Source organism: Pyrgilauda ruficollis, unplaced genomic scaffold, assembly GCF_017590135.1.
Source record: "Pyrgilauda ruficollis isolate IOZ18807 unplaced genomic scaffold, ASM1759013v1 scaffold274, whole genome shotgun sequence".
NCBI lineage: Eukaryota > Metazoa > Chordata > Aves > Passeriformes > Passeridae > Pyrgilauda > Pyrgilauda ruficollis.
The window spans coordinates 60,942-86,981 of record NW_024524089.1 but is presented as its reverse complement, the minus strand read 5'-3'; the positions used below and the strand labels follow the sequence as shown (position 1 = coordinate 86,981).

At 40.5% G+C, this 26,040-nt stretch overlaps 1 protein-coding gene across 1 annotated transcript; it reads right to left on the bottom strand.

Annotated features, from left to right (window-relative positions):
• Positions 1-867: 867 nt before the first annotated feature.
• Positions 868-22,265, bottom strand: LOC121355883 (transient receptor potential cation channel subfamily V member 5-like). The gene is made up of 15 exons (XM_041471709.1): positions 22,135-22,265; positions 12,633-12,730; positions 12,100-12,222; positions 11,071-11,211; positions 10,444-10,542; positions 10,069-10,244; positions 9,077-9,223; positions 6,558-6,770; positions 6,146-6,232; positions 5,038-5,114; positions 4,686-4,851; positions 4,334-4,400; positions 3,484-3,752; positions 2,624-2,730; positions 868-1,153 (listed from the first exon to the last, which is right to left on the bottom strand). Exons 1-15 carry the CDS (start codon positions 22,263-22,265, stop codon positions 868-870), a joined length of 2,187 nt encoding a protein of 728 aa, XP_041327643.1.
• Positions 22,266-26,040: the final 3,775 nt, after the last annotated feature.

The following is a 26,040-nucleotide window of genomic DNA, read 5'->3' as shown; positions in this document are numbered from 1 at the left end:
TTTAGCTTACTTGGGAGATAAGTATCTCTGCTGAAATTTTACACTGCTGAAAGTCACCTAACCAGATCATACACTCTCTCAATTGGCAAAGAAGTTCTCACTTTAGAATCCTCCCAGGAACAGCAATCACATCTTTTTAAAAGCTTAAAGTGCATTCATGTGACAAAAAAATAAAACAAACAAAAACATCCGTCACCAATAAAAAATCCGAACAAGCAAACCAAACCAAAACCAAAACAGTCCTGCTAAGCCAGAAATGTTGAAATTGCAGTTAATGGAGACTGCCTTTCTTCAGAGGGCAAAATCTGTCAGGCCCTGAATGCCAGCTGAGTAGTTACAGTCCTTTTCCATCATCACAGTGTCAACAACTACCTTCATTCCTGAGATCAGTTACACGATTTGTGGGGTTTGGGGGAGTTTGGGGGTTTTTTTCTGTTCCGTGTCAAATCATAAATCAGAACTTCAGTCATTCTTTGCTATGAGAGCCTTGCAATTTTTTGAAACTGGGGGGGAAGATTATACTCTATGTAACAGTCTGGAAGAGGGCTTATTGTGATCACTTCATTGTAAATGGATGAAATCCCATTGCAGGCTTCTTTTGATCATGTGCATACACAGCTCAATAAGCCCACCAGCTTGGTGCAAATATCAGTGCAATTGCAAAGATGCTTACAAGTAGGAGAGAAAAGATTGCATTCTTTTGCCATAGCCCAGATGTCATGAACTGCTCACAAAATCTTCACCAGCAGAGTTCTCCAAGGCTGACGAATGTGTGTGGCGTGATGGGGAGTGTATGAACAGCTGTAGAAGACAACTGTCATGGCAAAAGGGCCACTTCACATATTGTGGAGTGAAAATAGAGGCTTCTTAGACATCATAGACCTCCTCATCCACGGCAGGACCGACCTCTCCACAGAGCTGGCGGAAGGTGTTGCGCCTCAGTATCTCCCAGCCACGGTGAGAACTAGTTCTGGATGTGCTCCGTGACAGTGACAGAGCAGACATTGCTCTGTCTGTTTCCTTCTTGCACAAGGTGTCCCCGTTGGTCTCCAGCTTTTCTGAACCTTTGTTATAGTTATCCCTATCCTGAACCTTAAATGCCTCTGTGTACCGCATCATCTTGTGCTTGCTGGGGTCAACCCTGTCTTCAATTCTGGAAGAGGATTAGAAAATATAAACTGAATGAAGTAGAAAAGTGCCAGTTTATCAACAAAACCCCTCCAAAAAACAAGCCTACTGACAAAGACATTCCAGAAAAATCTGCACAGGAAACTGATTATAAGCAGGATGCTAGAGGCTGCTAGCACAGTTACCTCCTACATCTTCATCCTCATCATTGACTTCAGTACCTTTGTCTGTCCATGGTTTCTTGTCCTTTCACTCATTTCCCAGTCATGATTTGCCCTTTCCATTTTGCCAGCTGTAAGCAACTGGCAGACCTTGATATACGCATATATTCATATATATGCATATATTAATTTATTTTCTCTGTTCTTGACTCTCCTCCTCTGATACTCTATGGCTGCTAGCCTCAGGATGTCACTCCTCTCTTGCTGAACTTTTATTTAAATGCTCCACTTCCACCAATCCTCTACATTACTTAGAGATTTTCTTCTGACTTACTATCCCACACATATACAAGGAACACCCATGTGACTTGACAGAACTAAATCACAGCACTCTTTTCTCACAGCATCCAGTAAATAATTGGCAATCTCAATTATTCTCAGCGAATTTCTGGGACATTGCTCTTGCAATATATTTCTATATTCCATGCCTTGGACTGAAAGTGTTGCATACTGGCACCACTTTAGGTCTGATTGTTCTGCCCAGTAAATATGAAAATCCACAAGACTCAGTTTGTCTGTAAAACCTGCAGAAAGTCCTGTAAAGGGCCAGGACTTTCTGCAGGTTTGGACTTTGATGATCCTTGTGGGTCCCTTCCAACTCAGGATATTCTATGAGTCTACGATTCTATGATTCATACAGCCACCACTCCCCCTTCTGGCTTTATCAGCAAAAGATGGCACAGCTAGAAAAGGCAAATGCCCAAAAGTTATTTCTTTTCTCACCCAGCAAAAATATTGATTAAAATCAGAAATAATGAGAAATAATAGTGTTATCCAGACTACAGACAGTTTTTCAGTTCAGTGCCTAACCTGAAATCCTGGACCTGTGTCTTTGCCACCTGACACTGTCATTGCAAAGTATAACGTGTTTATTGCTGTTGAATGCCTGATAGATTGATTCTGCCTCTGCCATTTCATGTATCCAAGAGACAGGGATGGCCAACCAAGCACAGCAGTGAAGTTCAGGGACACTCATTACAAGAAGTTTGAAGGAAAAATTCAGGTCTTATAACCCCTGCAGTTTCTGGGGTCTGCCCAATGTGACTACTGGATGAGAAGGCATCAGCTGATTTCACAAGGAAATGCACAGCAGAGCTTTCTGAGGGGGACAGTGCTTGTCTGTCTATCAGTCACAGACAGAAAACAGACTGAGGTCTGTCTGTAAGGACAGCACTTCAAACACTCCCAAGACCACTGGAAAGGCTCTCCATTAACAGCCATACACTGGGTTCTTCTTGTTGGATCCTGACATCACACACTCCGAGAGAACTCACCTGAGATACCATCGGTCCCCCAGCCCGAACTCCCGCCCACAGATTCCCGAGCGAGGCCAGAGGCACCGCGGCAGCTTCCGCTCCAACATCACAGTAGTAGCAACAACCTTTGGAATGAGAAAAAGAAAATGCTCAGATGAATTAGAAAAAAAAAAAATCAGCCTCACTCACAAAAACATTAGTTTCATGAGCACTGATCCATGCTGTACTTCATTACAGCTCCTTAAGGGAAAAAACAATTATAGAGTCTATACTCCATTTCAAATAAGGCAATCACTGACTTAGGTCTAACTGTGACATGTTTTGAAGAAGTAATGGTGGTCTTAAAACACTGTTCCATTTCCTTCCTTTTATACCTCATGGAAATAATTAGGGTAATTAATTGCAAGCTAGAGAAGAGGACAGCATGTATACCTATTTTAGTTGTCATCAGAACTTGCCACTGTGGCCACACGACTACATTTTACCATTTGTTTGACTTCTTTCTCACAGAAAAGCAGAGGAAATGGATTTCCTCTTGATTAGCTATAGAACTGGTTGAATTTCTTTGCCTTTTGACCAAGACAGTCAGGCCAACTACTTTTAGTGCATCGAAAGACATTTCTGGCCTTCCTGTAATCATTACCTAGTGTTCTATCCCCTCGTCATTCAATCCCTATAATTATGATTTAACTCTCAGTTACACAGAAATGTGATTTACAAAAAAAAAAAAAAAAAAAGATGCAACTTCAATTCTATTTAACAAGAGATTCCATGCATAGCGAACAAACTCCTAGGGAGACATGGCATGGACAAGAAAGGCTGATGGGCTTCTAGCTGCTATTTGAAAGAGGTAGGAATGCCCACCTTAACTAGATTACCTGGGCTCTCCAGAGCTCATCCTGCTCGTGGGCCACTCTCCAGTGGGTGTCACCCATCATGGCAATTAACAAGTTGAGCATAAGGAGGGTGGCAATGATGGCGAAAGCAAAGTACACCACGCTGTACATAAAGGGCAGATCCACATCGTAGTTTGCAGGGCCATCAATGATAGTGAGGAACAGCTCAAAAGTGGTGAACAAGGACATGGGATAGTTGTAGAACTGCCCAAGGTTTTCAGGGTTCTCTGTCTGGAAGATGATGTAAAAAGCTGGAAGAGAGAAATGAGGAGAAAAAAAGAGAGTTTAACAACAGGAATTACATTCCAGGAGGAGTAACAGAATTCTTTAAGAGATTCTGACCAAAAAAAATGGCCTGGGCAGGACCTGCATGTGTTTCTAGGTAAGGACAAATTCCTGATTAGAAACACTTGTCTCCATGATAAAATGACCCAAAATTACTTTGATTATTTATTTCTCAAAGTAGTGATTTTTTCATCCTCCGTAAGGATACGATAAAGCTTAATCAAATCAATTGTTTATCAAATTTTCCACAGACAAATATCATAAATGCAGTATGTTACCTTCACTTAAAAATATATGGAATTATCTGAATTATGCTAGTTTCTATGACCCTGGAAAGAGCAAGAATTGAAAACCAAACTCATGGTTTGAGAACAGAAGTCAGTACTGGGAAGGTGACCATGCTCAAAGAAAAAGAAGCTAAATATCACCACCAGTTTTCCCAGCTATTCAGAAGTCAGTCAGAGATTTAATCAAAACCCACACTCTTAATTCATACCAAAGCAGTTGGCAGGGGTAACATATGATTATTTTCTCTTTGTAGACTCACCTGATGCAAAACCCAGTATCACCACAGCCATGAGCCAGCAAAAGCGCATGAGATCTCCAAATATCATCTGTAGAGCAAAGGCAGAGCCACCATGAGGCCCAGCTGTTCCACCAAGTCACAGTGCCACCCCAGGTAAACCTTTTTCCAGATTCTAAGACCATGAGCAGACTAAAGGAAACCTTTGCACTAAAGAGAGAATGTGAAAATTCTCGTCTGTGTGCAGACAAGAACCTGTCCATTTGACATTAATGCAAAATTAAGCAAATAGTCTTGAGGGGGGGAAAGTACTCTTACAGTTCTCCCTATCTGCCAAGAGGTGCGAGGATAGCCCATATTTGTTTGTGTCTCACACCTTCTGGATCATGATGGTGAAAGGTCCGAGCATCTGGAAGCCCCGAGCGAAGTACATGACGTTGCACCAGCCCAGCACCAGGGCGAAGGACATGGGCACCACCTCCCCAGTTGTGCTGGTGAGGCGCATCACCATGGTCACCAGGATCATGCAAGCATATGTGATGCTGCAAGGAAGAAGGGACAGCGAAAAAATGTTCAGTAAAGGAAATATTAGCCGAGCCATTAAGAGAAATAAATCCAGAGAATGAATACTCTGAAGAAAATTGAGGAAGTGACTCATCTGGCAAAAGACAGGAGTGGGGAAAATGACAGACAATATATTTATTAGATTTATTATGTTCTCTACTTACACAATTATGTGGAAAGGTCCTCCTAGGATTGTTTGTCCAAAGTATTTCGCAGCTCCAACTCTAAGGATATCTGGAATCTAAGAGAGACATTCTGTTAGCTTAAGGACTCAGACAGTTTCCACACCACTACTAAATGTCATGGCAACCACCAATATTCACAGGTTTTTAGGTCAGCCATAACTCCTTTGATGGATTTCTATGCTACTTTAATATCAGAATGGTTGAGGCAGGTGGGCCCTTCTTGACAGGTGACAGAGATCACTGAAAAATCTAAGAATGCTTGGGCAGATTGAGAGACTTGTCACAGAGAGGTGCCTCAGTAGCAAAGACAAAAAAGACCTTCTTGGGGAATCAAAGGAGTTTGTTATAATTCACACTGTGTTGGTTGTTGCCTTAGCCCCAGAGTCCTGACTAAGCACAGGAAGAAGGACTTGTCCTTCTGGAACATACCATAGAATCAAAACTGCACACTGCACTCAAGCTGAGGTCACAGCAGTGCAGAGCAGAGGGGCAATCACCTCCTTTGGCCAGCTGGTTACACTGCGCCTGATGCACCCCATATAGACAGAAAGCTGTTTACAAGACCTGTTTTATTGTCAGTTCCTCTTTTTTCAGTTTTCTAAAAAAAGTTTCAATCTTCTATTTCCTATTATAATAAAATCATGTGGGGGGGTAGTTGAGAAAGGCTCCTGTTACAAGTCCACAGAGTAACTGATCTCCAACTAATTGCAAAGTTCTCTGTTTATGCACAGAAATCACTTTAGCCAGCACCCCTAAATATTTATGGGTGCTGGGTGAAGCAACATCTGGGAGTCAGCTGGACCATGGATGGTGCTAACAGGAACTGTGGATTACCCTGCAGACAGTATTTGAGAGTGGGACCAATCCTTCTAATTGCTTCTTCCGCAGCTGGAGTCTTACTAGGACATTGCCACAGTCTCTGTCTCATCTAATAGATACTGTTGGCAATGTCTATTGCCATAGACCTATGTTGAAGCACTCAGAATAAGCAAATAAGCCCTACCAAGCAGTGAGCACAAATCCGTGTTTGTCTAGGAAGTAAAATCTGCCTTGATGAAACTTGAAACTGTATAGCTGCTTCTCTTACCTCAAGGACCAAAATTACTACAGCTCCAATGACTGTGATCAGCTCCCCCACCAGCCTCAGCTCATCCTCATATGCCACATATGATTCCTGAAAAAAAAAAAAAAGTTAATGAAAGTTAAAATTAAATTTTAAATAAAGTGAAAGTAAATTTTAAAAGAGGATGGGGGAGAAGAAAGCCTGTTGTTACTTATAATAAACATGAGTAGACCTGGCAATGCCAGAGGAACCAGCCCAGCCACAGCAATGGAGAGCAGAGCACACCTCCTATTCCTCCCTGACAAAGGTCAGCGGGCTGAAAGAAGGGAGGAGGACAGCTGCAACAGCTGAGGACTGGGCAAGGATTGGCCTTTCCAGTTAAGTAGGTTAGATGGGAATTGCCCAATGGGGGCTCCGACTCGTACAGCCACAGTACCTGAAGCATTTTCTGGACATAGACTGTGTTGTCCCTGCTGCTGGTTCTGTTGCCTGTGCGGGGTTTCAGAGGCCGGTAGACGCAGCACATGGTGAAGCACACCATGTAGAGGATGTAGAATAAGGCCAGGAAACAGAAATAGGGACGACCATACATGTTCCACTTCAGGCTCACCAGCTCCTTCACAGGTGTTAGGTCCAAGATCTGGCGTGCCTGAGGAAGAGAGAAAGAAGGAATTAATTGCCAAAAGTGTGCTGTTTCAACAGCATTCACAAGTTTTCTGACAGAGTGTTAACAAACTATTCTCATCTGCCCTATTCAGCATTATGAAACTGAATTTACTTTGCAAAAGTGGAATGGTCTAGTGGGCACTGGATTTGCTCAGTCTGACAATAAAGAGCTTTGGAAAAAAGAAATATATCCTGCAGAGAACAGCTGTTGAGTACCAGTGGGAAGTACAAGAAAAGCATATTAGATACTGGAATAAATTTGTTCTCTGTGTAGGAACATAGAACTGAGGATGACAGAATATTCCTGTTAGTACAACAATGCAAGTTTCTGTATCAGGCGTTTTAAAATAAGAAAACAGAAACATTTTTCTGAAAGATATTTGTACTTGTCTGATGCTCTATGGCTTATGTAAAAATACTGCCTTTTCAGTTTCTGCCTTATTATCTGGGTGATAATTAATTGAATTGTCTATATCAAGCCTTCAGCTTATACTAGAAGACTGACAGAGCATAAGTAGGAGAGACAGGTGTACTTTACTACTTATGAATTTGAGCCACACACTTTATTATATATTTTTAGATCTACTTTCTGTTGTTTAGGGGCCCACTGCAGTAAGTGAGAAGAAAATGTGAGTCAAATTTTTGTGACTGGGTTACTTTAAAGAAAAACTACTAGATGCACGCTGGATGTTTTTCTTCTCTTGCTACAATGCCCTGTTTCCTCTAAGTCAGCCAAAAATTGCTGAGCACACAAAGTGCAGGGAATGTTTCCATAAATGGACGTGACTCTAACAAAACTCTTGAATAGCCTATGAAATATCATAAAGGATCAAAACTGCATGAGAGAGAATCCACCTATGGGTGTTGTGGTTTCTGCAGAAGTCAGCATTCTAGAATTCTTGCATAGGGCAGTAAATTTCATTTTCAAAGGGATAATACAAGTTTGAAGCTTACTATAATCTTCCCGTAGCTTAGTTTCCATCTTTTTTTTTTTTTTTTACTTTTCAACCACTTCAGGATCAGAAAATATATCTTAGTACCTATGTGTGTATGCATTCCCCTTAATCCAAGAGGAACCTGCTTCTGCCTGGGGGCTAAAGGTGCTTCTCTAGTCCAATATTGAACTGGGAGGGGATCATGGGATGGGGTCACACAAGGCATTCTTCTAGAGAGACAGCAAACATTTTGGGCCAAACATATCAATTGCAAAAAATAATTACTAGTTATGCATCAAAAAATTGCAACTGCAGGTAAGTAAGAGCATTCTGGAAAAGAAATCATTATATCTCCTGATATTTGGGGACATCTTATCTGCTGAAATTAGGATTCTTGGATCTGCAAGCACTGTATGAATGTTTTGGGATAAGAGAGGCCCAATATTCTGCTTTCTTTTTAGAATTATGGTTCAGTCTTCTAAAGTGGACAACTTCTAAGCCTGTTATATTTTTTGACATGGAGTGCTTTTCCCTGGATTTCCATATCTATCCCCACTCATAGAAATTTAGAGGATTGCACTTAAGAGCAAATGAGAGCTCCACAGACATAGCAGCTCCATAGCAAAGCTCTCCAGAAGCACAAACTTTAGTTAGAAAGGTTTGACTAAAATTTTGATAGGTGGAAATAATACAGGATGGGCAGAACTGTGCTAATTGAAGTGTCTTCTGATTCATTTCCTGTCCTGTTAGGATTATTTAAGGTCATTACAACTGATAGGGTTGTGTACCTTGAAAGTCCTAGGGAGATCTATCAAAGCTTGCCATTACACTCAGCTATTTTTGTCCTATTAATCCCTTTACAAGCTTTTGAGCCTACAGCAGAGATAATTTGCCCACTTTGTTTTGAGTCATAACCTGTCATTAAACAAAGGGAATAATAGCAATGAGTGGTTTTTAAATGCACTCCAGTTTAGGATTTCTGAATGTACTCCTGTCTCACAGGGTTATTCCGAGAATTAATCAGTAGCACAGGTACAGGAAGATACTTGCTAGGGCTACTCTACAGGTTCTTAGTGTATCTTTGAGCCTGCTGAGAGAAAACCCTTTTCTGTAGTTTGTTCATACCTAGCTCTTTCAATAACCTCCAATTATCACACCACAGAAGAAACTGTATGTAAAGCATCAGATGTAGCCAGACCATTAATAAACCCCTATACTTCATGTGTCCTCTGCAGCTCACGGTACAAAGTCCTTGCTCTGTGGATTGTATGAGTGAGCTTGAACCTTCAAACTCATCATTATTCCCTTTCTATAATCACCATGGCCTGCACACAAAATGCGTGCAGGGCAGTACCTCTCTCTTCTTGGTGGATACTATGAGCTCGAGGAAGGACTGATCTTCAGCCCAGGAGTCAATCTCTGTGATATCATACAGCACAGTGCTCAAGGGGCCAAAGGACCAGAGATTCTGCTTCCGCTTCTGCATGAGGTACTGAAACATCTGAGGAGAAAAGAAGGGAGGCAAGGATGTCAGAAGCTCTCCAGTATATAGTGTATTTGCAATGAGAACAAATAAAGTTGTTCAAAACTCTCAATTATGACATGTTTTCCTTGAACTTGGTAGCTGTTGTGGTTCTCCTATCTCTTGGGAACAATTACAGAAGGTTAAGAAGTGGAAGAAATTTTTCAGATTCCCATTTGATTATTAGCTCATGCACGACGTAAAGGATGAGTTATTTTGACTCTAAATTCTAATCAAACTACTAAAGTTACTTGACTTCAGATGGAATTGCATGTCTATTAGGAAAAAAGTGTTTTAATACTCTTCTACAAGACATCAGAATCTTTTCTGATGGTGTGACAAGGGAAATTATCCTATCCCTTGTGAATCCACAGAAGAAACAGTAACCACCTTTGTCTTTTCAGTGAGTGGAAGGATGAGGGTTTGCACTAAATGCTAAGATTTTGTCTGTGAATAAATGCCTGTGGGTATCTGAAGAGGTCTCCCATGTGTCACATTTTAAGTAATGAAATCTAGACAAACAATAATTTCTGTGAGCCTTTCGAAAAATTACTTGGGCTCAATGTGTCTGTTAATACCTGTTTAACTCAAATGCTTCAAAAATTGGGAGAAAATATCTATTCTTAAAGGACTCAATTCTTTCATTAGGATAAAGAAATGTCTTATAAAGGGTTTTTGGGGCATACATAAGATTTCTGGAAAAAAATACCTTGTTACCTATCTCTTACCCACTAAGAACATGCACAAACACCCTTGCTCTGAGTGATGTTATTTCAAGGTCTCCATTTCTTTTGTACAGAGGCACCAGTGTCACACAAACTCACCACAGTGTTGCCCTCAACTCCAGCCAGTTTGAATGGACTAAGCCCCTCATTGTTAGGAATCAGTTCAAGTGACCCTGGTCCCTCTTTGTTTCTGTCATAGGAAAGTATCAGGCTGTACATGTGGCAGGCAAACGTCTTATTAGGTTGGAGAACCAGGATGTGAAGAACAGTGTTACCTATGAAGGAAGCAGACTGGATGAAGTATCTGGAATAGCCCAGCCCTGTCCAAAGACTGAGAATGGACTGATGGCTTTTATTTTCCTCATATCCCTCATCCCACAGCTGTTTCTAGTGAGAGAAGAATGCACAGGTGACAGCCTGAATTAAAATGTCCAGATCCACTCCAGGTAATTCACTGAGCCCCACAGCACTTACCCAGAGAATCTTGAGCTCTAATGTCAGCTCCATTTTCAATGAGCAGCTGCACAATTTCCTCATTTCCCACACAGGCAGCAAATGATAAAACATGTTCTCCTGAAATTAAAGGAATGGGGAGAAACAACATTAAGGATCCAGGAGGTAGAAGAGATTGAAGCATGCTGAGGGAAAGCTACCCATGCTATGAAGCCATAGGATATGAAAGGAGGAGTTACTTTAGGAAACTTGTAAATTTTCTGCCCCATTTCTCATCCTAATCAGGAAGGTTAAAGAAGACCTGTCCCACACAACATTAAAAGGAAATGTTCCTTTCAGTGGTTTACCTCCATAAGAAGGTTGACAAGTAATTCACTGCTAGGAAGACACTAAATTACAATTTTTTTTTATATATGTATTTATTTGCATACAAGCCAATCTATAAAATCTGTATTATTTGTTTTCACATTAACATTCACACGCTCAGAGGAAGTCTTACTCTCTGCTAAAAGGTGTATGTCTTGACACTTGGAGATAGGAGCCTCTGTTTATCCACTTTAGACGGGGACTAAAGTAAGGCTCCCCCGTGTCCCCTCCCACTCCGCTGGTTCCCTCCTGCAGCAGCAAGGGGAGAAGTTAAGGCAGTACCAAAATAGAAAAGGTTCTGGGAGCTGCGCCTGAAGAAGTGCCCAGTGGCCCTTGCTGTGCTGGCATTGGCTCCTCTCTTAAGCAAAGCCTTCACCAACATGGTGTTCTGGTTGGCTGCTGCAATGTGGAGAGCTGTCTGCCCTGCAGGACACAGAAACAAAACCATGTCTTTCAAGAAAGCAGCTTGAGGCTGATCAGCAGCCTGCAGTTCACATGTCAGTCATGGCAAATGGACAGCAGCTAAAGGAACTGGCTTTGAAGTTATCTCCGTTGTGTGCAAAGGGTCGTGCTAGAGATTTTCCAGAGGTTTGATTCTACTTAAATATTTTCAGTAATTTTTTACAACTGACTTTACAAACTGCCAAGAAACCCCAACAGGGTGCATTCTCTAGATTGTTTTTTCCTAGGGAAAATCAAGACATGTCACTCTTCTGGGAAGCAAACAGAAAGTTGTGAGATTGACTATGATTTCCTTAATAAGAAATGAAGATTAAGGTCAAGACAAGACTCCCAAAGACTTCCTCTAATTCTTCAAACTGGGCTTTAGAATTTTAAAAACCCCATTATTAACATTATTATTTTATTGGTTTTGAGATTCAGACTGGAATTTCTGTGTACTCAACCAGAAGCATTCTTTAAAAACCTGGGTAAGAGACTAGCCTCAAAAGCAGTGGCCACATTTCTAATTTTCTCAACCAAATAACTCCTTTTTCTCCTTTTAGGTGAGGTCAGGCAGATATCCCTTTTTTTACAAATGAGTATGTCAGAAAGGAAACTATATATGTCCTTGCAATCCCTTTCCAATCCCTTGCAATTCCCTGGTCAAGGCCTTTGCATGTTTGCACATGTTTAATATAATTGCACCTTTCAAGAAAGGTCAGAAGCCATTTTCATGTTGGTTTTGCCGTGTAACATTTCAGCAACATATTGAACCAGGAACCGTATAAGCCAGTTTCCCAAATGTACAAGCAGCACTTCCTCTCCCCTCCTGCAGGGAATCCTGCCCATCCTCATTCCCAGTGTTATTACCTTCATAAAGTTCTGATGTCATCCTCTCATTGATGAGCTCAGGAGCTGCTTCCATCAGAGCCACTGCTGCCTCCAAGTTATCATACATGGCAGCTACATGAAGGGCAGTCTCTCCCACTGCGCCTAGAAACGGTAGGACAAAAATGAGAATTGTCAAGGTGTTCAACTGCACAAAAAGCAGAGAAAAGAAAAAGCAGAACTAGAATCACTGAGGTGGGGAATTACAGGAGGGCTATGTCCTCCCTTGAGTAGTGCCTGGTACAGCCACACAAGTGCACAGTCTCTGTCCTTCACTTCAACAAAATCTGAAAACTGAGCAGAAACTTCAGGTGTCTGTAAGTGACAGCTGATCTCACGCATGAAGCGCATGAGCACAACCAAGTCGGAAAACTCACTTTGTTGCAAAGCTGCTGACATAGAGTTAAGTCATCTGAGTCTGCTGATGCAATTTTTTTAAAAAGCTAACAAGCTGCTCACTGTAGGAAGCTCTTGCCTTCCACAGAAAACCATTTTTTTCAAGTACTCCCAGTTACCTCTCTGATAGATATCGCATGTTCCGTCAGTGAGAAGTTTCCTAATGGCAGCAAGGTTGTTCTCTTTGGCAGCCTGAAGGAGTGGGGATTCCCAGATCCTGGAGTCAAGAAAAAGTGGCTGATAAGGAACAAAGTTAAACACATGGTGCCTGTCTCCAGAGCTAGCATGGCCTTTGCTCAAGACAGTTTGTATCTTGAACATTTTCACGGAAAAATCAGCAGTGTATATCTACCATCTGAGGTAGTCTTAGAATGCACCAAAAGAGGGAAAAAAAAGAACAGGAAAAAGCAGAGCAGTGCAATTCTAAAAACACACTGAAGTTCATAATCTCTTGGCTTACTGGTGCTGAGCCGTATGGTGGCAGCAGAGAGAAAGCTGTCTAAACCAAAATGTTTATTGTTTTTGTATCCCACTTTTTGAGGCACAGAAATAGTGAATGATGGGTCATTGAAGCCCTTCTGCAAGCAGTTATCTCAGCAGCCAGAAAAAGCCAGTTGCTTCTTCACACAGCACAATAAATTAAGAAAAGGTTTTGCCTGAATTTCTCCCACAGTGGATAGAAAACAGAAAACAAGGATTCCATCTGTGTTCTAGCAACACTTCCTATAATTAAAAGACGGAGCTCTGAAATGTAGTTCTTCCATATACGAAGTTATGGAGAAAACATTGACAAACTTAGCTATACTACTTTTTTTCTCTAGTGCTGACAGAACCGAGGAAATTGTTGAGAACTGAAATATGTTAATGTCCAGGGAAAGAGCATGCACTCAAACACGTTCCAGACAGAGTGGTTCACTCATAGCTGAAGCATGTCCTTGAGTCTTCCATGAGGATCTGGGTTATTTGAGTATATCTGTTGGGCTTGATGAAGAATTCATAAGTACAGCCACCAAACTTCACTACAGCAAGGTCTTTGGAAGCAAAGAACAGGTCAAGGGAGGTGAACCCCCCCCTCTACTCAGCTCTGGTGAGGCCATACCTAGAGCCCTGTATCCACATTTCAGGATCTTCAGTACAAAACACAGAGGGAGCTACTGGAGAGAGTTTAGCAAAAGGCAAAAAATTATCATGAGAACCAAAAAATTATCCTCTCAGGTGAGGAAAGGTTGAGAGAACTGTGACTGTTTAGCCTGGAAAAGAGAAGGCTCCAGGCAGTGTTCCTATCAATTTGTATAAGTACCTGAAGAGAGCTTGCAGTGTTTGTTCAGCATCCAAACAAGGTTTGCCAATGTTCGAAATCAAGAGCTGGCCACACAAAATTAAAAAAAGAACAAAATCTATAAATTGAGGCAAATATTTCTGTTATCCTTCAGTATTTTCAGGTTCGCCCTTTAAATCGTAAATTAAAAAATGGTTTGGGGTGGGCTTTTTGATTTCTTGATTTTATACAAATAAAGAATTATAAGTATCCATATTCAGGAGATAAAGATTAAAGGGGAGGAAAGACTCAAGACTCTCAAACCAAAAGAAAAAAATTATGTCTCATGAATTGTCAGTATGAAATAAAAAAGCGATTCCTCTCTCCCAACAAGACAAGGTCAGTTTCAGATCTCTGTTCAAATTAAAATTTTGTGCTTTTATCTCACCCCTGCTGTTTTCTAGTACAGATGTTTAATTTGATCTTAATTATCTAGCGTGGCCCAGGTCAGGCTGCAATGAGGAATAAGTCTAAGGATTACAGTAGAAAATGACAAATTCAAGCTGATATGAACCAGGATAACACCAGCCCTTGTTTTTCTACCAGCCTCTATCTGTCCCTTTACTACAGTCTAACAACTGGCAATAGTTGTCTTAAGCATTCCTCCTAAAAAACCCATGTGGGCCAAATACATTAGTCAAACATACACCTGCAGATCCAGTAAATGCTTCCTCCTGGTGTTGTTCCATGTATTCTGGCATTATTTAGTTACAAGTTTTTGGGGATAAATCCTACATAAAGCACTAGGTGCTTTGCATTAAGTAGTAACACTGATGTGAGGATACATTACCTGTGAATATAACTCTGTTATAAGCCACAATAAAACCCACATCAGAGACACAGAAAATATAAATGGCCCATTGCAAAAAATGTTTTCTTACAACTCAGGCATCTTAAGTACAGGACAGTTTAACAATAAAACAACAGGAAAGCAGGCAACATGAATTCTCTGGCTCACAGGAATATGTGTTTTTTGCTTTAAATTATTCTCTTATGAAAAACAAGACCTTGAATCTATAAGAAATTTATATGCCATTATCTCTGGATTTAATCCACTTGAAATGTGAGAATTCTGCTCTCCTTTATAGTGGAAAGATACTGGAGGCACTTGAGAAAACTTGGGGGATGAAGCAAAACAAAAAATATCAGAATTATACCAATAAACAGAATCATTTGAGTAAGTGTAAGTTAATGGACATGGGCTACAAGTAATCAAAGCATAACTGAGCATCATGTCTATCACTCCACAAAATGAGCACTTCCTGTCACCAAAAACACCCCACTACCTAAGCCACTAGAAACTAAACTAGAAAACCCCCAAAAAGCAGAGGAGAAATAAAAACATTCAGGATCAAAAGAACCATCCTCAACAAATCAGGGAGCCATTCTGAGATATTTTTATACGTCCTTCACACTCCTAGTTAGGGAAGTGTTCCTTCTATAGCTTACTCATGCGTCAATTTCATTACTAACTAATGACAAGATGATTTGATGAGGAGATTGCATCTAGGATCAAACAAACAGGAACTAAATGAAGAGGCACTCAAAGCACAAGTCTTAAGATTCAGTGTTAGTGAAGTCAGCTTGCCACCTCTGCCACTATTTTGGCTAAGAGAGACTGTGGTTCTGGAAAAGACAAGTTTCAGAGGCAGGAAGTGGGAAAGAGGTGGGGTTTCAATAGCATAAACAATGCTACAATTAATATGTTGATGCTTTACTGGGTAAGCCTTTATCCCTCAAATGACCTCAGAGAGAAGGAGGATTGGGCAAGAGATGACATGGGAGGACACAAACACAATATCTTTCTCTCAAAAATTACCAAAGATCTTGTAAACAACTAATTAAATCACAATACTGCTAACAAGGAAGGCACCTAAAAAATACTATGCTCAGCTTTTGGAAACTGAGGGCAAAATTGTCAAACATTTCTTCTTATTGCAGCAACTTCCAACTGGGCTTAAAATGCCAGAGATCTCAGGCCAAAGAGCAAACCAGAAAAGGAGCTCAGAAATACTGGCAAATGTCATGGCACACTGCTTGGGAAGTCTCAAAGGTTTTTGAGTTACATGTTCCTGGCATACGCTTTTACTCTCATTTAATTTTCTGTCTCATAATTGGGGAAACATTTTAACCTCATTTAAAACATACCATTCTAATTATCAACTAATTTTTAATACATTACAGCAATGTACTGAGCATATAAATGTCAAAAACTAGGAGAAGCAAATTTGCTAATATAAAAAATTAAATGAAGTCACCTGAATTTAGAACCTTCAAAACATTTTCAATTATTTAACTTCTGCATATTTAACCAATTTCCTTCCTGAGAGGTCAAACACAGCACAGAGTTTTGCATTTCACTACTTGGGCCCCTCTGAGTGTCAAAGCAGCAGCTGGCAGAATCTGTAACTTAAGTCTCTTAAGAGAGCTGCCTACAGTAGATGCTTAGCTTCCAGAAAGTACCATTATGTCACTGAACAGTGAGGCTGGCTTTCAGAAAATGATTCAGCAAACATATCCGGATAATTCAGCACATCAAAGTTAAGCTTCTCTTCTAATCCTCTTCATCCCCTTCAACAGCTATGAAATCAAGGAACACTAAGCTCCTGATTTACCCAGCTAAGTTAAGTTTGTAACACTAGGCAGACTGGATGTTGCCTTACAGGATCAGTTTAGGCTAAGCACAGCTCCATGGCAAACCAGTAATTCTGAGGGGCAAGGAGAACCACGAGAGTATCTGCCTGGATGTGCTCCGGGGTTGTTCTTGCTGAGCTAAGGAATGTGTCAGTGTGGAGGCATGAGTGAGCCTTGGTCATGCCTTACTATCGGCCAGTTTTCTTCACAGGTGATTCAATGAGGGAAGCCGTGAGCTGTTTTTCCAAGATAGGTGAGGGCAAAATCAGGAACACCCGAAAACCCATTGTGAAACAAAGAGAAGATAAAATGTGGGTCAGATTCTGTCTGAGGTAGTCATGTAAAACAGTTCTAAACAAGGTTAAAGATTTCACAAGCACTTTCTGCTGGTAATATGTACCCTTTTAGCTTCTTAAGCACTTTTGGAGTGCAGCCTGCTCATTTCACTTATGGAGAGATAGAGAATGCAAAGACTAGTAAATAAGTCTTAATTTCATTATAAAAAGAATAATTTGGATTGCTATGATTATTCTTTCAGAGCAGGGAAATATTATAAGTATGAGAACCATCTGGACAACAACCAATCTGAAGATTCTATTTCACGACTGAACTCACCAGAAATGTAATGAAGCATCTCTTTCTGTTCTTCCCTTATCAGATTCTGCAACTTCAATCATTTACTATAAGGAATTTCCCCATTCTTTGCTTTAATTTAAGTTTGCTTCCAGCTTCAAGCTTTATGCCAATAGAGAGTCAGTTCCTGGGGTTCTAAACCAATTATTTTAACCTAAGCTATAAAATCATCATCAGAATATTATATTAGCTTTCTCTTCTTTCCCTGTTGTGCTCAGAACATCCATGCTCCAGAATGAATCATGAAATTGCCAGAGGAGATTCATCTTCTGCCTTCCTTCTGCTAGCAAGTGCATGTAAATGTGAGACAGCCTTCAGGAGGGCAGAGGGCTGCTCAGAGGAAGCCAACCAGCTGAAAGAGGATCAAAGCAACCACCCAGCAAAATGCCAAAGCAGGAGTTAGGGAATAATTGCATGAAGTGAAAAGGAACCAGATAACAGGGGCTTGGACAATCAACAGGGTCAGCAAATTTCTTCAGCACCAGCAATAAGACTCAGCAAGTTAACTGGGACCTCTTGCTCATGTATGTCAAAGCCCCTTCAGCTGAGAGTAAACAGAGCTTCTCTGGAAATAAATTAAACAGGTTAATAATTGCCAATGTTACTAGACAAGAAACCGATAGGGAATTCTTATCCCTTCAGATATTTAACTATCTGCCACACAAAGCAATAGAAATCTTGATCAGTCATTTCCAGCAGGGCATTCTGCTTGCATTAATACATTTTTTTCCTAATTCTGCATCTGAGAGCATCGTAAGAATAATCACATGCTAGAACTGTTTTAATGGTTCAGAAGTTGTTAGTTGTTGTTTATTATCACTGAAGCAGTCATAAAACAAATTTTTTCTCTGATGTATAACCTCATTCTGCATCAAAACTTCCAGCCCTCCTCAACAGGGATTTTCTTGCAGTTTTATTCCAGGTTTGTGTTCCTTACCCAGTGTGTAATAATTTTTTTTCTATCAGCTTTTAATTTGGGGGAGGGGGAGATTCAGGGCAAAAAATTCATGTTTTCTTCTTTATATGGAAACCTATAGCCAAGTTTAGGAAATCAAATAACTTCCTGAATCTACAAATAATTTCCTAAATCTATGAGCCTGAGATGCACGTTAGGCTGAGATTTGGTTTGTGTGTGTGGTGCATTGCTGGGGAAACATGTCTTCTGGAGGACCTTTATGCTTGTGAAATTAGGGAGATTGTTTTCCAATATTAGACTCAAAACTTTCCTTTGGGTGAAGTAGTATCAGTAGAAGAAAAGACCAGAAATGCTGCTATTGATGCTTTTGATTTTATTTTCCGTGCAGCAGCCAATTGTTCTTTGCATCTTGACTACTCAGAAGCACAGTTGTTGAAACAAGCTATAAATGAAGTGCTGGAACTGAAAGCTGGCATCTTTATTTCACTGTCACCTTTGGGAGCAAACAAACCAATTAATGCTGACAGGCATTGTGGATTTCAAGACAGGGTAATCCTACTTTAAATTGGGATGAAAACTCAGTAATGTTGTTTGGACAAATGAACAGCCAAACTGTGGGAACATCTCATTCACTACCAGCTTGAGAAAGATTTATGTAGGAGCTGAAGGCTCTCTGTGTCCCTGCACAGCTCTTAAACAAACCAGTTTACCTGCATTGGGCTGAGCTGCCTCTTTATTTGTGCCACATTTGTTTCCAGGGTAAGCAAAGCACCTCACTAATATGTCTGGGACACCAAAGAGCCACCAAGGAATTTGGAAACCAAATGTTTTATTGTGACATCTTTGGAATGACCATAGCTCTCTGCAACTTATGCCAAGTGTGTGTTACTTACTATTTATCAATCAGAGTTATGAATACAGGCAATAGCAGGAGGAAAAATACTACATTATTGTTATACTTTTACAGGTACTGTTACCATGTACTCACTTGTTCTAATTTATATATTGCTTATTTTTTATGAACAGTGTAATTCTCATAGGGTGGATTTTCTAAAATCACATTCTAGGAGGAATTTGTTCACATTTCCTTGGAAACTCTTGCACTGAAAGTAATTTCTAGAGGATCTATCACACTGTGACAGACACGTGATCCTTCTTCACCTCTACCAGGCCCAAATTTTCATAAGGATTCAGCTTTCTGTACTCCATCATTATGAATTATGTTGAGGGATTATGCTCATATGCTTCAGGCTGTGTAGATCCCAGGGTTTGCTTCCAAAGATGATTCTAGAGAGGATATATGAGATGTGACCACTGTTCCCTGGGGCTCCACATTGAGCTACACGCTGTTTAAAAAGGAGAGTCTTCAACAGAGAGGAACCAGAAGATTAAGGCCAAATAAACTCTAAGTTCTCTGCAGTGTTAGGAGATTGCATTGCATTTTCTGAACCTGGATTCCCCTGGGGAAATATTATAGAGTGAAATATTAACCCCCTTCTGTGAATAATGCTGAGATCTACTGCTAGTAAGATTCAAGGGACTGTTTCACACAAAGAAAGAGATTGAACATCAATGCCAGGGAAGGTGACAACTACCAAAACAATCAGTTTTCTGGTATGATCACCAGTTGTCAAACAGGAAAAAAAAGCTTTGTTCTTCTCTTGTAGACTTTCAGTGCGCCATCAGAGAATGCCAGTTAAATAGTAACATATTTACCACTGTCTTTCAATAAGACAATAGTAGAATCCAATCGCTGCTAATTACTGTATGTATGCCAACACCATTTTCACTAAGAACTCAAGCTGAAGCCACAACACTGCAGTTCTATACCACAAAATGACAGGACGCAGCAAAAGCCCTTTTGGCTTACAACAGTTTTTCCACAAAAGCAGAGGTTTCATAAGAGCAGCTCCCACACACCAGTCACCAAAGGTCTTCCTGCTGTGTTTTTCTATCTGTATATAACTAAAAATGCAAAAGCAATAAAACCAGTCCTCTGCAAAATGTTCATCTTTTTTTTTCTCTTCAAACTCTGAGCATCCCTGGGGAAAAGAAAGGAAAGAGTAGGATAATAGAAGGAAGAACTGGTCCTGTCCCTCTCTAGCAAAAGACTTTTCACATATTGGCACCACGTAGTTTGTGACCAAATAGCAGGAGGCTAATTTGTGTTGTTTGAAAGCTGTGGGAAACATATGGAACTAAAATGGAAGGGCACAAGCATGTCCCCATGCAACCCTGATTTCACAGAGAATATTGGGCACACTGCATGTGTTTTACAGAGAGCTTTATAAAGAAACACAGAAACATCAACTTTGGGGCCAGTGGGATTTACTACAGTGATCTAAGAGAATTTTATGCAGAAGGGTTTATATGACTAACATTTTTTATGCTTTCCTCCATCAACACACAAGATGTTCATGGGCATGTAGCACACGACTCATGAGGACCAACGAGCAAAGAGAAGTGGCAATCTAACCCTAACCCTAACCTAACCTGTGTTAGCCTGTGTGAAAGGGAGCAACAAAAAGGAAGGGACCAAACCCCTCTTGGCAACAGCAGATGGCAAACAAGGGACAGGAGTATCATCAAACTCAGGCTGAATATTTGGGAAAACAACCCAAACAAACTCTTTCACTGGGAGTTACTACAGCACTGAAACAGGTACCTAAAGGTGTGGTGGAATCTCTGTCCTGGGAAGCTTTCAAGACTGAGCTAGACAGAGCTAAAGCAATGTGATCTCTTGCTGGCAATAGTTCAGCTTCAAGTGGGATGTTAGATGGAGATCAGCAGAGCTTCCTTCCACATCTCTTTGACTTAAAAATATGAAGATAATGTTATAATCATTTAAAAAAACCTGTATTACAATTTATTGCTTATTAGTATTAATTATTAGCATATAATCAATATAATTAATTTGATATATTAATATATTTATGTTTCTATTTTGTACTCATTTGGATCTTACAGAACCTGCTGAGAACTTATTTTTCAATTACCTGTGATGCTTTTCATGAACACATCAAAATGTAAACACTTTAGCATTCCACAGAAACACTGTTGTTCCCATTGTCCCTCCCATTTTAAGTGTATTTAAGTCCCACTGCTCTGAAGTAAACTGGAACAGGCTTTATTACTTGGTCAGAAGCTAGATAATGATATAATTATTTCCCTAAAGGTGTACTTTTGTCCCTCTTAATCTGCTTTTTTGCATATTTCTATACTTATAGGTACATATACATATGTACAGATAGATAGATTCTGTCCCACACAGTCACCTTTTTGTCCCCACAGATGTTCAGAGTTATGCGTGGAAAGAAAAAACAGATTTTACAAGCAACTGGAAGCAATTTGTTATTTGAGTACTGCAGCATTTGTGCATGCAGAAATGACAATGAAAACCAGATCCAGCTGTATTTCCATGAATAGTCCCACATCTCTGTGTGCGGAGGGAGCAACCCTGCACAGCAGTAACAAACAGCCTGCAGTGCTCACATGGGGACACAGCCAATCTTCTGGATAATCTAAGGTCTAAGAGGAGTCACTGTACGTGTTGACACCCAGGTCAGAGGTCTGAGAAACCACAGTCTGACCCAGAAAGTGACTGACCCCCAAAACGTTCAACAGCATTAAGCCTACTCTATCCCACAGTAAGAGCAACCTTTAGAGAGGCAGAAAGCAAAATCCTGACAAAAAAGCACCACTATTTCAGCTGACTGCAGCCTATACATCACACACACTCCTAATAATAATAATAATATTAAGGATAATGATAACAGTAATAATAACGATAATAATAACAGTTAAAAACAAACCTTCATGCATTTTCCTGCGAGCTTTACCAATGAAGCAGGAAAGACAAGAGAATACATTATTAATTTGTGACTGAAGTACTGCACTCAGGGTAATTCAATTGCAACCTGGTAAATCTACCTGTGAAAGCAGATAAGATTGGAACTCCAGAAGCATTCCACCTTGAAAGAAGAAATCTGATAGAGAAAAGTGCTCCAGGGTTGTTTAAAGTTTATCTACTGGCAGAAAAGCCTAAGGGGGAAGAGTGAGAATCAGCTACAGGGAGAGCAGCAGAAGAAAGAGAAGACAAGAAGCCTGAAGTGCACCATACCTTTTCTGCTGGAGTAAGTAGATTTCATCCAGATGTTTATCCCAGGATTTTTTGCCTTGCAGCTTCTGACTCAGTCCACTCCATATCCGGGAATAGAAGGGATTGCTCTCCCCAAATAAAGGTACCCCCATATCACGTCCCTTTTCCTCTCTTGCCTAGCTGCCTGAAAGCCAGCAATGCCCACTTTGGGGAAAAGTCAGGAAAGGCTCACTGCAGGTCACCACTCCTCCGCCCTCAGTCACTTCCAGAGACCGTCAGTCAACTGCATCAGCTGATCAAAGTGTGTGTAAAAACACACAGTAAAATCACTTGTTCCTAGCAGACCATACCTTGAGCCTCATCAATTACTTAGTTTCCAAAATAGCCCAACCCAAAGGTGTGTCTGATTTTGAAGTAGCTTGCCAGCAGCCTACCCCTCAAAAAGACCCTGTACAGCAACTGAAGAATTCCTACAGCATCAAGGTCCTAGGCTTCTACTATTTTGATTCTGAAATCTAGGCTTTAGAAGGAATCATCCTTCTTTTTGAACTTCTGAATTCATCTGGAAAGTATATGTAAGCAATTTTGAAATAGACAGCTGAGCAAGCCAGGCAAAACACCTTTAAGGTGAGCGAACATGTGGGAACGTGCCCTAAAAGACACAGGGCTCTGGGAAGGTGGCAGAGAGGAGGACACACCTCCCACCTCTGCTGTCTGCAAATCCCATTAAAGAAATTGTCCTTACAGACTCCGCCTTCTCCACGTAAAACAGAATCACCTTACTCCACAATCTGGAAGAAGAGTTTATGGAGATTAATGTGTAAACTTTACATATTTCATTTTCATTTAATGTTCTACAACTCTCATTATTTCTTCTCATTTCTTCCAGAAAAATCTTATTTAGGAAAGGGATGAGAATTTCTATTTAACAAAACCGTTTGGGTTTTTTTTTTTTTTTTTTAATTTAACAAAAACTTGATTTTGGCACAGAAAAACATATTCAGGGTCAGAGAGCATTTGTTTGCAAAGCAGTAAACCAAATACGAAAATGAAGAGATGAGACATACTTCTTTGTGTGAAGAAACTGGAAGCTATGAGGGAGAAAAGAAAAAGAGAAAAGAGAAAAGGAAAGGAGAAAGCTTCTAGTTTCTAATCTTCTTTCCCTAAAGACTTGTACCAATATTTTTGCACCTTGAATGAACAGAAATATCCCTTCATTCCTGCTCTTGCTGTAGTGGAAAACAATTCTGTTTAGGGTGCCTGGACCTTGACAGAACTAGACGGTAAGAGAGAGAAGCATATAAAGCAAAAGGACTGAGTCATCTCTATGAAATTCCTGGCTTATTTACAGGTTTCTTAGAACTACAAAACCAGGACTAACATCCAAACTTCTGTAAACTCATGATGTATACTCTTCTATAAAATCATAAATTGCTACACAAAAACCAATGCTTTCAGGCAAACTTGAGGGATTTTACCCTAAATGTAAAATTCACTGAGTTGACCCGATCTAGGAGGAAGTGTCAGGTTAAGCTGTCATAATGGGAAGAATATATTACTTGCTACTTTGAGAGGTTAGAGTTTATACCAGCCAGGTGTTTTGAGCATATGTTGTGTTTTTAATAGGTTTTTTTTTTTTAAATAATATCAATAATTAGTCCCTTCTAACACTGGGAGGGGTGGGGGAAGCAACTCCTCTTGAAGTTGAGAAAGGTATTTAGAAACTGAGGTGTTAATAGCCTCTGACAGACGAACACAATCTCTATTTCTCCTAAGCAGAGAATACTTTCCAGTCTCTCCAAGGAAGCCCTAGAAGAGTGGTATCTCAGGGCAGGAAAGCAGTGATTTATTCCTGGCCCCTCTGGGCAGCGCTGCCAGCAGCTCTGGGGGACAAGAAGTGAAGAGCAGTCAGCCAGCAGGTCGAGGAAGGTGTTCTCAGCTAGCCATGGAGGCACCAGCTGCAGCAACCATGCAGCCCCAAACTGCATGGCTGCTGCAGCTGCAAACCTGCGTCTCAGGTGGGCTCGGCACACGGTGTGGGCGGCTCATCAGACCTCTCATTAGGGCTTCAGGCTGCAGTAAAGCTGGCTCAGTAGTTTTCCTTTACCCACTTGCATGAACATGAAGTCTAATACTGCAAAAGGGTGTTTTCCTGTAATTCACGGTCGAGGGCATTTTCAGCAAAAATAGAATACGGAGATGAAAGGTGAGTGAAATATGTGAGCATATGGTAGGGACTGAAACCTCTTTAGCACATCATGACCATACCACTTAAGCACTGCCGGGCTTTCAGCCTAGCAGGCTGTAAATAGTTTTATTCAAAAACTAAGGACCTGATAAGACCTTGCAGTTGAGGTGTGGATTGTAGGTCTTTACAGTTTTGGTGTATGTGGTTTTCCACATACCTGATAGGTGCTTTTAGGTCTCTGAATCCCTTTTCTCAGCTCCTGAGTCATGTTGTGACTGGCTTCTAGCCCTTTAGCTCCTGACATTATTCTAGCTCTACTTGTTCCTTGTTCCAAGCTCCTACTGCAAATAGTGTCTTTATCCTGGCTGCCAGCGATGCCCTTTACTGGTGTATGCCTTGGCTTCTCTTGTTTCTGAAATGGGGTAATTCTGACTGACCTGATTCCTGCACTCTCTCGATTCCAGCTTGACCCCTTCTAACAAATATGACAGCAGATGTCAACATCTCCTTCCACACAAATTCCCTTCCATATCAATAGGCCATCCATAGCAATGTAAGCATGAAGAAATGCAAAGCACAACCTGTCCACATCTGTTTCTCACACCACAGTGTCTAACTACACAAAATTGAAACAGACCAGCAGTGATGGAACGATGCTGGTTCTGTGCAGTTCAGTCACCCCATGGCTCTGGGGTATCTGCCAATATCATACATGGCCCAGTTAGGACGTGCTGTTGCAGGAGTATAGAAACTAAGTGCAAATAAACCAATGTGTGGAGATACTTCAGCAACAACCAATTCGATTTTCCCATACCTGCCATAAATACAAGGGAGGAAAAAAACCACTTTTGTCACTGGGGATTGTTATCTTGCTAGAGACAATACTCTGCACTTTTTTGTAGTACAATCCATTCCTTTTAGGTCAGCCTTGAATTTTTAATTTTTTTTTTTTTTAAAGCAAATCGGAATAGTTGCGTGTGAATGAGGTGACCTTGAGTGAACCTGAAATTCAAACTAGCATTTGCCAGCAACATACTTGAAAAGTAAAAATTATAACAGGAGAATTAGAGAAAAACACTACAGGAGAATTTTTCACATAGTCTCCAATTTTTTTTTCTTCCCAGACACCTTTTCAGTGCCTTCTTTCTTTTCAAAATTAAATCAACACAGCTATTACCTGGCCTACTATAAAAGTAATTTCAGTGCTAATGTAGAGACAGACGTAATTTGCACAGTACATGGATTCCTTTCCTTCTGAATGTTCCTGACCCCTACATTCCATGTTCTTACAAAACTCCTGTTAACCTTCCTGGAAATTTTGAGTGCTGGAGGTATGTAAGATTAAATCCAATGTGCTTTTCTGGTGGCAGATCAGGATGGGAGTGTTTTTTTTTATTTTTAATCTTTCTGGTTTTATCTTTCAGGTTTTTTAAGGGGAGGGGGAATTGCGAGAGCTTCGTGATATTTTAAAGTTGCTGCAAAGATGTAAGTGTAATCTCAGTCTTTCACAAAATCCACAGGAATGCAGACTCTGAGCAGCAGGAAATGGAAAAGATAAAAGGCATTGTAAAAATAAGGAAACCTATGGAACCTAAGGAGAAACCAAATTGGCTGGACATGGTAGATATCCCCCATTTTGATCTTCTGAAAACTTTTTCAAGGTTTCTGTTAAGCACACAAAATTATGTAATGAGTGGTATCAAGAGAATTTACACGAAGTGGCTTTTGAAGAGAAAGGA

Coding starts and splice junctions, on each gene's coding strand:
- LOC121355883 (XM_041471709.1), bottom strand. CDS start 22,265: ATGGGGGTACCTTTATTTGGGGAGAGCAATCCCTTCTATTCCCGGATA. Junction 10,245..10,443: donor TAGAGCTCAAGATTCTCTGG/GTAAGTGCTGTG, acceptor CTTCCTTCATAG/GTAACACTGTTCTTCACATC. Junction 2,731..3,483: donor ATGAGCTCTGGAGAGCCCAG/GTAATCTAGTTA, acceptor CTCATTCCAAAG/GTTGTTGCTACTACTGTGAT.